At 34.6% G+C, this 13935-nt stretch overlaps 1 protein-coding gene across 3 annotated transcripts in view; it reads left to right on the top strand.

Moving 5' to 3' along the window:
- LOC114328895 (uncharacterized) overlaps positions 1–12359 on the top strand; it is a 95974-nt gene extending 83615 nt beyond the window's left edge. For all 3 annotated transcript variants that reach the window (XM_028277874.2, XM_028277873.2, XM_028277871.2), the window contains exons 7-8: positions 8169–8250; positions 11076–12359. In XM_028277874.2, coding sequence (XP_028133675.2) covers positions 8169–8250; positions 11076–11248 — 255 coding nt within the window. In that variant the 3' untranslated portion in view covers positions 11249–12359. The remainder of the gene's footprint in view (positions 1–8168; positions 8251–11075) is intronic.
- Positions 12360–13935: the final 1576 nt, after the last annotated feature.

Genomic DNA, 13935 nt, shown 5'->3' with positions numbered 1-13935 from the left:
CAAGTTTTACCAACAATCATGAGATCTCGGCCAGCTCTTGCACTACCCAAAAAACCTTTGCGACGCTGTTAGGTCAGGAAATGAAGCTAAAAAATGGCAAAACCTCGCAGTTTTTTCGTTCAGCATCTATTTGTACAAAAATTTGGGATTAGGCTCATTTCACCCTTTAGTTCATTTTCTATATTGAGCCGTTATACTCTTTTGTTTTTTTAAGGGTGAAAACTATCCCTAGTTGTAAAAAATTATAAAATAATATTTTAAGAAACTAAGTTTTCAATCTAATAGCACATAAAACAACATCCAAAAATGTTATTCTACATCCTACCAGACTGAAAACAATGGGAACCTTCTCTTTTAACACCTCCGAGGCTTATACAATTTGCAAGCCATAACGGATGCTAAGACTAAGGAAGATGAGGGAATTTTACAATTTATAATTCACGTCCCATCTGCTCAACGCGGTAAAGTTCCAACGAGAATGGTTCCCTTCGTACTCCAATTAGAGTAAACATGTAAATCAAAAATGAATAACCATTTTCAATTTCGTTGCAACACGAAACTACAGCGGCATTATTATTCCAGTTCAATCAGAGAGTGCAGCAAGCACCTCTACCGGTTTCGAAACTTATTAGTCTCTCTCAACTAGGACAAACCCCGGCGTGCAGTCACGGATTGCAACGAACGAAATGGCAGGGATGCACGCCGGAGTTTGTCCTAGTTGGGTCAGAGAGAGCAGCATATGTGCCTCCTGATGAGAGACTAATAAGTTTCGAAACCGGTAGAGGTGCTTGCTGCACTCTCTGATTGAACTGGAATAATGATGCGGCTGTAGTTTCGTGTTGCAACGAAATTGAAAATGGTTATTCATTTTTTAATATATTAAGCTTTAATATGGCCAACATTTGGTTTTTATTAGTTAAACAATGATTTATGCTTTAAAATAATATAATATCATAATATTTCAACCCTTATAACCCTTGTTGAAGCTATGTATACAGGGTGTTTGGTAAAGAATGGGCCATAGCTTAACCCTAGATTCTTGAGTTTAAAATAGGTCGATTTAAGCTAACTTACCTTACTACAAAAGTTGATAATAACCGAAATACAGGGTGCCAAAGTTAAACTTTTATTTTATTTATTTTTGAATATTTCCTGACAGACAGTGGACAACAATACTAAATTAGGTTGTTTCTGGTACTGTACACCCTACTAAATTATGTTAAACAAACGTTTCCCGCTACTACCAGAAGCGTACGACGGGGGAACGTGAATGGTTGACCCTTCCCAAATTCTACGCCACTGGCGGAATTACTATTTTAGTGCAATTTTTTGATTCTTCAATACTTTCTATGTAAGTAACGTACTCTTCATTCGTAACGATAAAACCATTAGTTTTCGAGATATTTGAAGCTAAAAACGAAGGAGCATAATACATTAATCAAAATAAGTGTGCCTTTTCATTTTTAACTTCAAATATCTCGAAAACTAATGACTTTATCGTTACGAATGGAGGATATATTATTTGCATAGAAAGTATTCAAGAATCTAAAATTTATGCTAAAATAGCAGTTACATCAGTGGCGTAGAATTTGGTAAGGGTAACCATTCACTTTCCCCTGTCGTACGCCTCTGGTGTTAACCAGAAACGATTATTTAACATAATTTAGTAGGGTGTACAATACCTACACTTTCTGCCAAGTATCATAATGATATGTCAAATAGTTTTATAATACCGGGCACACATAGTTCTTAAAGTTTTAAATAAAGAATAAATTATTAAAAAAAAAAGAATACTTTAAAATAATTTGACATATCCGTGTCATACTTGGCATAAAGTGTAGGCACTGTACACTCTACTAAATTATGTTAAATAATCGTTTCTGGCTACTACCAGAGGCGTACGGCAGGGGAAAGTAAATGGTTGACTCTTCCCAAATTCTACGCTACTGATGAAACTGCTATTTTAGCATAATTTTTAGATCCTCCAATACTTTCTATACAAATAATATACTCTTCATTCGTAACGATAAAGTCATTAGTTTTCGAGATATTTGAAGTTAAAAATGAAAAGGCACACTTATTTTGATTAATGTATTATGCTCCTTCGTTTTTAGCTTCAAATAACTCAACAACTAATGACTTTATCGTTACGAATGAAAAGTGTGTTATTTACATAGAAAGTATTGGAAAATCAAAAAATGGCACTAAAATAGCAATTCCGCCAGTGGCGTAGAATTTGGGAAGGGTCAACCATTCACGTTCCCCCGTCGTACGCCTCTGGTAGTAGCCAGAAACGTTTGTTTAACATAATTTAGTAGGGTGTACAGTACCAGCACCACTGACCAAATTTCGTGTTGTTATCCCATGCCTGTCGGGAAATATTCAAAAATAAATAAAATAAAAGTTTAACTTTGACACCCTGTATTTCGGTTATTATCAACTTTTGTACTAAGGTAAGTTAGCTTAAATCGACCTATTTTAACCTCAGGAATCTAAGGTTAAGCTATGGCCCATTCTTTACCAAACACCCTGTATATAAAAAATTTATTTATCCTAAAAGGATGATTTCGGCTTGCATCGATTTGCATAATTGGGATTAGGATCATCTCACCCTGTACTTCATATTCTATATCATGCTCAAGGGCGTTGATTATTTTTAGGGGTGTAAACTACCCCTTATTGACAAAAATTATATAAAAACATTGTAAACTTTAATATGGGTGTAAAATTTGAATTTGTTTTTTAAATATTGATTGTGTTATGGTTTAGGATATAATATCATAATATTTCAACCCTTAAAAACCACCCATATCATTACAATTTTTATAAGTAACTTAATAGATCTATACAGAAAAAAAGTAGAATTACCTACAAAAACATTTATTTACACAAAAATCCGAATTTACAAATACAAATACAAATAGTTTTTTAGTCATCTTCATCGAGATCGATGTCAGGTTTTGTGGTAGGTATTATATACATTGAAAATACTCTATTTATTACATTTTCAAGCGAGCTATTCGAATTTTTCGAAAAAAAATTCGTTTTATAAACATAGCTCCTTCATTTTTGGCGATAAAAAGGTTTTTCACGCATGATTTTGGTAGTGTTTTTTGAAGAGCTATAAGACTATGTACATTAAATTCCGTAATATCCCTTAGTTTTTAAGTGGAATGAGTTTAAAGGGGTCGAATAAGGGGGTATTTGCTCGTAAATAGAGGTTTTAATCATTTATAACTGGCTAAGTATTCACTGTAAAGAAAATTTATGCACAGGAAAATTTTAGTTATTAAAAAGGCAACAATTTAGTACCTACTATATCATTTCTTTTGTATCTCCAGTATTTTCGGAGATATTTTGAAGAAAAAGGTGAGTATTACGAAATTGCAAAACAAAACAATTTATCTTTAAACTCAAATTTTTCTAAAATTAGGTCTTTTAAATAGGTCAAATTTCTTGAGTGTATTGATAATATATATATAAAAAGAATTACAGAAGGGTGAAGATCAATTTTAATTAGGAGGGTAGTTAGGGGGTTGTTTTCACTGATTTTTTCGTAGAAAAAAGTGGGTATCGACCTTATTTTGATCATAAGTCTCTTAATTTTTATGCCAGAAACTTTTAATTTACTTTTTTTAAAGGTCTAATTGTACACTTGACAAAAGATTTGGTATGTTTTTCTCGAAAAATGCAAAGTTTTCCAGTTATTTGTCTTTGAATATTTCAAATTATGCATTTGACGAAAAAACCTAACATTTAACATGCCGTACCTCGGTTTGTATTGGTCGTAGAAAAATTATAAAAAGGATTTTGTTTGTGTTTCTAAAAGATACAATTTTGATATCTACAGTTTTTTTCAGTAAATGCATATTTTTCGAGTTATTCTTAAAAAAACCCTCTAAAAAAGTCGATTTTTTCGTCTACAACCTGTTACTTTCAACCGCGAATAACTCTAAAAATATTAGTTTTACGAAGAAAACGTAAAGAATATTTTTTTCTTAGAACTACTTTTTCCATCGATTTTCCTATGTGTATAAATTGATCATCCAAGAAACATAGTATGTCATCTATTTAAATCTGTTGGTAGTTATCTGTATGCACCTGCATCTGCAGATTTCGTGTGAGGCCAAAATTTCGTAAAACTTTAACAAAGTGTGTAATAATGTTCCCTCTATAACGCTCTTAGTTAACTATTGTTGAACCTCTTGAAGATCGTTTTGAACGGAAAGAAATAACAGGAATAGCGTTCATAGACCTGACTGCCACCTATGACACGGTTAACTTTCAACGACTGTGAGCAAAACTCTACGAAACTATAAAGGATTTCTGACTTCCAAGGTTGGTGAAATGTGTCCTCCAGAACACACGCTTCTACGTACCGCTCCTGACCCAGATTAGTTGGTGGAGGGACCAAAAAATTGGACTCCCACGGAGAAGTGTCCTCGCGCCGTTTCTATACAACATATACATCAACGACCAACCCATAATCCAACAAACAAGACAATTTATTTATGCTGATGATACAGATTTATTAAAAACTCTCGAAGAATGGAAATACTGCAACGCTGTATTCCTAGATATCTCACAAGCGTTTGACAAAGTTTGGCACAGAGGTCTGCTTTACAAAGTAAAATTAGCACTATCTAGTAACTATTTCCTCCTAATCAAATCCTACTTATCTAATAGATATTTCTCTGTAAAATTCAAAGACCAACAATCCAGCCTCTGTCCTATTAACTCCGGAGTTCCGCAAGGTAGTGTTCTCGGGCCGCTGCTTTTCTCACTATACATAGCCGATATACCAGAGTCTCATAATACTACGATCGCTTCCTTTGCTGATGACGTAGCAATACTAGCTGTAAATGAAGATCCCATACAAGCCTCACAAGACCTGCAACACCATCTGGACATACTCAGTGAATGGTACACAAAATGGCGAACAAAAGTAAATAAAACAAAATCATCTCAAATAACGTTTACCAACCGCCACAACACATGCCCACCTGTAAGAATGGAAAATGTACGAATACCAACAGTAACAGACGCTAAATACCTTGGCCTCCATCTTGACTAACGTCTTACTTGGAAGAAACATATCCAGACCAAAAGAAGATAGCTAGACTTGAAATTCCGGCAAGTGTATTGGCTCCTTGAGCGCAGATCAAAACTCAACATCCAAAACAAAATTTTTCTGTACAAAGCAATACTCAAACCTATTTGGTACTACGGACTACACCTCTGGGGCTGTGCAAAGTCAACATCACTGAATATCATCCAAAGATTTCAGTCTAAAGTTCTAAGATCAATAGTGAATGCACTATGGTACGTAAATAATCAAACACTTCACGAAGACTTAAATATACCTTTCATCAGAGAAGAAATCCATCGAACCACGGAGTCACAAAATGAGCGTACCATTCACCATGAAAATGAGTTAGTAAGGGAATTACATATTCCATAATGGCCCTGCTACAAAGAGACTAGATAGAACCTGGCCTCAGGACCTATTTTAAAACTTAAACATAAATAGAATCAGATGAAACATCACTGGAAGTCTCTTCTTTATGTCCAAAAACATGGAACAAAACTTAATACTCTTTTAATGATGTAGATTGTAAATAAACATAATTACATAAAAAAAATGATACAGATGTGGCAGCTTAGAGAAGAACCTTCAATGAAGTCGAAGTAAAAGTGACAGATACCCTAAGAGGATTAGCACTACACTATGATTAGCAGGATTTCGGCTGAACAACTTGTGTATAGATCATGTAAACGCTATAAGAATCATTTTGGAAGAGGTAACGGAAAAAGGAGAAATTTTTATTAATTTTATTGACTTTGAAATAGCTTTTGATTCAATTAACCGCAACATGATGTGGAATATACTGAAACAATACTGAATATGAGACAAATATATTAGGGCAATAAGACTCGTTTACAACCAATGTACTGCAAGAGTTGAGCACGAAAGTGAATTATCCGAACAAATAAATATTAAAAAATGAGTTAGACAGGGATGTGTTCTGTCACCTACGCTGTTCATAGTAAGAATAGATTGGATAATAAAGCAGACCGAAAATAAAAGAACATGACCAGTGGCGTAACCAGGGGGGTTTGGAGGTTGTAACCACCCCCCCCCCCCATTGGGATAAACTTTGAGCTTTATACGCTTAACACCATTACTATTCCATACCCCTCAGCGACCATCGAGTAGTTGTAACCCCCCCTTAGAATCACCCTGGTGACGCCGTTGAACATGACTACAATGGAGATTATTTAAAAGGTTAGATCATCTAGAATTTGCTGACGACATATGCCTCATAACATCAAATAAACAATATACGCAAAATAAAACGACCAGATTAAAAGATATAGCAAAGTCTGTTGGATTAAAAATAAACACAAAGAAAACGAAAATACTCTCAAGCAGAAAAACCAATGACGGATATATATTTATACTTGGAGGACAAACAGATTGAAGAAACAGAAGAGTTCTGCTATTTGGGTAGTCTAGTAAATGCAACAGGCGGAACGGAAAAAGACATACCAAGGAGAATAGGCTTAGCACAAAACCCCAAAAGTCAACATCACTGAATATCATCCAAAGATTTCAGTCTAAAGTACTAAGATCAATAGTGAATGCACTATGGTACGTAAATAATCAAACACTTCACGAAGACTTAAATATACCTTTCATCAGAGAAGAAATCCATCGAGCCACGGAGTCACAAAATGAGCGTACCATTCACAATGAAAATGAGTTAGTAAGGGAATTATTCCATAATGACCCTGCCACAAAGAGACTAGATAGAACCTGGCCTCAGGACCTATTTTAAAACTTAAACATATTGTAAATAGAATCAGATGAAACATCATTGGAAGTCTCTTCTTTATGTCCAAAAACATGGAACAAATTTACTTAATACTCTTTTAATGATGTAGATTGTAAATAAACATAATTACATAAAAAAATGATACAGATGTGGCAGCTTAGGGAAGAACCTTCAATGAAGTCGAAGTAAAAGTGACAGATACCCTAAGAGGATTAGCACTACACTATGATTAGCACCATTTGAAACCCAATTCCACACAAACCCAGGTGTGTGTTTTTCACCTTAAAAACAAATATGACCTAAGGACGCTGGAGATGGCATGACGTGATCTGATAGGTCAAAATACCCCGGTATGCGTCTGGATAGAACTCTGTCTTCGATACCACTGTTAAGGTGCCAAGAAAAAAGTAGGGGTCAGAAATTATATCATCCGTAAACTAATACAAACTGGGAGGGCAACCACACACTCGCCACACTTCTGCCTTAGTATTATGTTTTTCGGCTGCGGAGTTTGGAGCAGCAGTTTGGGCAAACTCTGTCCATGATACAAACGTCGACGTGACTTTAAATGAAATTGTTCGTATAATATCGGGTTGCCTGAAACCGACACCTTTCGAAGAGGTCTACTCCATAGTTGAAATCGCTTCACTACCTATCAGAAGACAGGTCACCTCAGACGTAGAAAAAAAGAAGCAAGAGACGGATCGAAGACTAGCCAGCCAAGACAGCCAAGTAGACTAAGATATCTGAAGAGCTTTCTAAAAAAATGGAGATCCATCCTCGAAGCGCCAAAGATGCGCCAGAAACACCTATGGCAAGCGTCAGCTACCACAACACATTTTGGCGCCTCAGAGGAAAAGACTGCTGGACACAATTTGCCGTATCCGACATGGAAAGTGATAAACAGACTAATAATCGGCGTTTCACCTTATGCTAGTAACCTGAAAAAATGGGGATACCAGGAGGACGATACCTGCGATGGTGGCGCGGTTCAGAACAGTCACCAGTCACCATCTACTATCATGGATAGAGATGAGAGAGACCTACATAGAAAAAAACCCTATGAGAGGGTCTCTAAAAACATATTTTTAGCAACGGCAGTAACCACTATTTGTAAATATGTATATGTTCAATAATCTACTAACAGGTTATGAAGCTTGTTTGCATGACAATGCTACAAATATTGAACATACGAGTCATAAAAAATAATCATAAATTCAATTTTTATTTTTGGAAGTTACCAATTATTCTGGCGAGTAATGTGTTAATGTTTAAATATTCCATGATTTTAAATAAAAAAAAAATACAATAACTTCATTCTTGATATTCTAGAGTTACACGATCCAGACATCAAGGAGTAATACCATAGAAGTGGAGTACGTTAATATTGAAGAGTCCACTAATGGATTGGAAGGTAAGTCAAATAATCCTTTTAAATTTACAGTTGAACTTTAACAAACTATTAATAACTTTTTCTTGCGATGCCAGTACATAATTTAGGTATGTTGAATATTTTCTTTGCCTAATGGCCGGTTTCACCAACGACAAATAGTAGTTTATTCTATGAATAAAGTTATTCGACCAATAAACTGACATTTCTTCATTTTACTAACGTCAAATAAGACTTATTTTATTTATTTATTAAATAACTATTTACTCTTTGAATAAATTGGCAAGTTAATCTCGCTCTAAATATTTATAAGAAAGTAAATTCGTCAGTTTAACTTTAAATTATCAAAATTATATTGAAATAAAATAAAAATATAAACGTCTAATAAATTTTATTCGACGAATAGCTATTCATTGATTTATTTGTTGTTGGCGAAACCGGACCTAATCATAATCACCAGCTCTAGTATTATCACAATCATTAAAATCATCCGCTTCTATTGATTATAAAGCTTCATTTATTATAGTCAGAACAAAATTAGATCGGGCACCCCTTCTTTTTTATAATTGTCAACATACTATATTAGGTACATATCCATTAAATAGATCGGCGCAGATCGACCTTATATCGGATCCTCTACTAATAATAATTATAGGGTTACAAATCAGGATAGAAGGACATCAGGAAATGAAGGACTTAGAATAAACCAAGCAGGATTTCGGCTGAACAACTCGTGTATAGATCATATAAACGCAATAAGAATCATTTTGGAAGAGGTAACGGAAAAAAGGAGAACTTTTTATTAATTTTATTGACATTGAAATAGCTTTGGATTCAATTAACCGTAACATGATGTGGAATATACTGAAACAATACGGAATATCAGACAAATATATTAGGGCAATAAGATTCGTTTACAACCAATGTACTGCAAGAGTTGAGCACGAAAGTGAATTATCCGAACAAATAAATATTAAAAAAGGAGTTAGACAGGGATGTGTTCTATCACCTACGATGTTCATAGTAAGAATAGATTGGATAATAAAGCAGACCGAAATAAAAGAACATGACCAGTGGCGGAACCAGGGGGAGTTTGGGCGGTTGTAAATTCCCCCATTTCGATATACTTTGAGCTCTCTACGCTTAACACCATTACTATTCCATACCCCTCAGTGACCCTCGAGTAGTTGTAACCCCCCCCCCTTAGAATCACCCTGGTGACGCCGTTGAACATGACTACAATGGGGATTATTTAAAAGGTTAGATCTAGAATTTGCTGAGGACATATGTCTCATAACATCAAATAACAACATATGCAAAATAAAACGACCAGATTAAAAGATATAGCAAAAACTGTTGGATTAACAATAAACACAAAGAAAACGAAAATACTCTCAAGCAGAAAAACCAATGACGGATATATATTTATACTTGGAGGACATTAAAGAAACAGAAGAGTTCTGCTATTTGGGTAGTCTAGTAAATGCAGCAGGTGACACGGAAAAAGACATACCATAGAGAATAGGCTTCACACAAAACGCCTTTAACACATTACGCAAGGTATGGGCCTCGACAAGTATTAATAAAAAACGAAACTGTGCTTTTTCCAGACAAATGTTAAATCAGTCCTAGGGACTAATATTGAAAGTATTTTGGCCAAATGAAATTACAAACGAAGAACGAAGAACTATGACGAATAACGAACGATGAAAAAATAGAAATTACAATAAAAAGCGGAAATGGAGGTGAATAGGTCACACGTTACGGAAACCCCTGTCAAATATAGCGACACGAGCTTCACTACATTCTAACAGGTAAAATGAAACAAGGAAGACCACTAGCCACAAAGAAAATAACGATAGAAAAAGAACTTGGACAAGTTAAATTAACATGAAACGAAGCAGAAAATATTGCAGGGAACAAAAGAGAGTGGAGAAAATTAATCAATAAAATCGGACGGGACTAAAGCAATGATGCGTGAGGCAGCAGCCTTATCATCAAACCTTTTGCTTTGACTATTTTACTATTTTGAAGCACTGATGTGCCCTTTGCTCCAATATGGAGCTATATGATTAAAAAGAATCAGGATAAGAAGCTGGATGAGAGAGCAATTCGAAGCCCAACCAAAAAATCAGGATAATAAGCTGGATGAGAGAGCAATTCGAAGCCCAACCAAAAAATCAGGATAATAAGCTGGATGAGAAAGCAATTCGAAGCCCAACTCATAAATTTTTGGCATTGTCATAACGCTCTTGTGCGTTGGTACAGTGTCTTGGAGAAACACTTTTTTCTTCTGCATATGGGACCGTCTCTTACTGAGTTACTGATTAAGTTTGTCTAATAATGCACAATAATCTTGACTATTGATAGTTTTATCTTTGACAAGATTCTCAATTAAAGTTAGGCTTGTGCAATCACAAAATACAGTAATCGTGACCTTTAAGACCCACTGATCGACTCTTGGCACCTTCGGAGCACTGTTGCCGTCTTCAATCTTCTATTATGCATTCATTTTGCTCTTTGATGTCTAGTAGTAGATAAAGATTTCATAAACGGTTACCGATCAACGTCAGAAGTCTGACGAATTATTGCGCTTGATAAGATCGAAACACTGATCACAAGAAGTGATCATATGGTGCCATGGACTTTTTTAATCTACACATCGAGAAGTATCATTGACCAAACTCTCGTTAAATTTAACCGGGACCACTTTTCCATAAGGAGTGTTGCGGGGTCCTTTAGTAATTTATTGTAACTGTGTCACAAATTTTAATTACTATTCTTTTATTTATTTATGCCTTATAATCCAGACTAGACCTACATAATTAAAAAATATGTTTTTCCTATAGATTTTCTAGCCCCACCAGTTTCGAAGGAGGACATCGTCAACGAGTGTGGACTAGGTAATGACATCTTCATCACCGATATAAATCCAAACGTATTAGGACTCAATCTAGCCGAAGTAGAAGGTATGGCAGACACCTACGAAGATGTTTTCGAGTATTACACCACAAAAGAATAATTATTTTCCACAGTAGGTAGCACGTAAACGAAAAATATGTTTTCTGTGTCTTCGTGCTCAAAGATGATATTCCAACGTGTTGAAAATTTGTAAGGAATGGCTCAATTTTTAGTACCTTTAACGAATTGGTTAGTGTTTTAATTAGATACTTATCTATAATTTCTTTAAATAATAATTCAATACGCTCATCCGGAAGAAAAGTGACACAACTCAAAAAATGCATAATTCTAGTTATCTTGTTAAACTGACTTCAAATATCCTATACTTTTATCAGGAAAAGTGTCACATAGATGTTTACTTCCAACTTCGAAAGATGGCGGTAGTGTCATTATTCCTTTGGCGGTAAAATGAATACTTTTATTCCGGAACAATGACACTTTTTAGTTATGCTCTGACATTCGACGTGAACTTATCATTATTTAACGCAAAGACCGTTTTATTTCGAGAAGTGTCCTAGGTATTTTCCATTACTTTTAAAAAAAGTGACCATTATTTTAAAAGAAAAGGGACATAACTTATAATTTTGATCGTTTTTCTTTGTTAAATCAGATATCATAGTTTTTTTTTGGTTTCGCCACTTACACAACTAATTCTTCACAATTCTTCGTTTTTAATAGGGCTTTTCATCGATTGTCATTTGTTTCGAGCTTCTGTCATGTGTCACATAATATTAATATATCTACGTCATACGTCTTTGGTTTGTATCATTGGTATATACCAATAACGTATGACGTAGATATATTAATATTATGTGACAAATGACAGAAGCTCGAAACAATTGACTGTGAATGAAAATCCCTATTTATAAATTCTAGCAGTTACCGTTTAAAACTTACAGTTAAATTAAGATCTAAAAAATCTATTTTTGTCTCCCCTTAAAAAAGATGTTTTTTTAGTTGGAACACCTTTCTTCTGGATGAGCGAATTGTTAATATTTAACTTTTTATACATATAACTAAAAACTACCAATTTTACTTTAGCTTTGATATACAATGAAGATTTTATTTTATATTTTGCGTTAACAATTTTGTTGGGATAAAAATGTGGAAAATAGTCTTAGTAAATATGTGTAATAATTTTAGCTTAGTAAAATATTGAAATCTCAGTTGTATGTTTCTCTAGTTTTATTGTACCAAATGGTATAAAAATAAAATCTATTCTAGTCAATTACTTTACACGTTGTAGACCAAAGATGTACGAATAATAGAATAGGTCTTAAGTTCTATAAACAGTCTACTCGATAAATCCGAGGGCTGATCTCTCATTATTTTGTGAGTAATTTAGTGGACTAAAAACTTTAGTAGACTGGATCCGAGCCAGAAATCTTTCAAAATGTAGTAATAAGAAATAAAAAGGATATTTACAACCTTGAACTAGAATTCGCAAATAAATCGGGTGGGACAACAATGAGTAGTAGGTACACATACGCCAGTCAATGAGAGCAAGAACAGAATATTACCTCCGAATTCTATCCTACTGCATGGATTTTAATGAAATTTTGGAAATAGCCTCTACCTATCTCCTAATTTAAAGTCTACCCTATGCCGATGTGCGCTTTTATCTTGGGGGCGGTTCCTACCCCTTCAAAGGGGCGGAAATTTTTTTGCTCAAAATTTCTACGGAAGTGGCTAGAGAACCTAATTCTAAGTAAAATCTGTTTTATAATTATTTTTCGAAAACTCAATATTTTTTGAGTTTTTCGTGGTTCAAAATTGGCCATTTTATTGAAATATGACATATTTTCGGACGGTTTTTTGCGAATACGAAGTTGCGAAGTTGTATGTTAACTTGTAAAAGGATCACTACAGGAGCAATCTTACCATTTTTGGTCATATTGTTAGAAGACCCGCATATCGCAAGGCTACAACTAGCTACTGTCAATGAGGTATAAGGCTACCTGAGGAAATGAAAACCCAATAAATAAAAAAAATACTATAATTATTAAATAAAATGATGTTGAATAATCGAGTACAGTTATAAATATAAATAAGCAAAATTATTGGCTAATACTCGTAAAGTGAATGTGAATTTAAATGTAAATATATAAAATGATGAAGGGGCATCATTCCATACATTTCTAGAAGCAACTATATACACGTGTTTCGGCCTAATTGGACCTCATCAGTATAGTGTAGCAAGTTAAAAAAGTTGTATCACATGTTTTTTTAATATTGTTCAAATATCTCGAAAACTAATGTTTTTATCGTTACGAATGAAGAGTATGTTTTTTACATAGAAAGTATTGAAGATTCAAAAAAGTGCATTAAAATAGCAATTCCGCCAGTGACGTAGAATTTGGGAAGGGTCAACCATTCACGTTCCCCTAGCCAGAAACGTTTGTTTAACATAATTTAATAGGGTGGACAGTACCAGCTCCTCCTCCTCAGTCGTTTCCTCATTGCTGAGTGTCGTGATTCCCTATAATACGAGCAACTATCTCTTTCCATCGGCTTCTGTCCTGAGCTTCCCTCATGGATTCAGAGAATGTTTTTCCACTGGCTTTCTGTACTTGATCCGTCAATCGAGTAGGTGAGCGACCTCTACTTCTGCGCCCTTCAACGTTTCCCGAAATTATAAGTCTCTCAAGATTATCATCAGTACCAGCACCACTTACCAAATTTCGTGTTGTTGTTCGATGCCTGTCAGAAAATAGTCAAAAATAAATAAAATACAAGTTTAACTTCTAC

This window comes from Diabrotica virgifera, chromosome 2 (assembly GCF_917563875.1).
Source record: "Diabrotica virgifera virgifera chromosome 2, PGI_DIABVI_V3a".
In the NCBI taxonomy this organism is placed as follows: Eukaryota; Metazoa; Arthropoda; class Insecta; order Coleoptera; family Chrysomelidae; genus Diabrotica; species Diabrotica virgifera.
The sequence above is the reverse complement of the archived record's forward strand: the minus strand, read 5'-3'. Positions and strand labels throughout refer to the sequence as shown.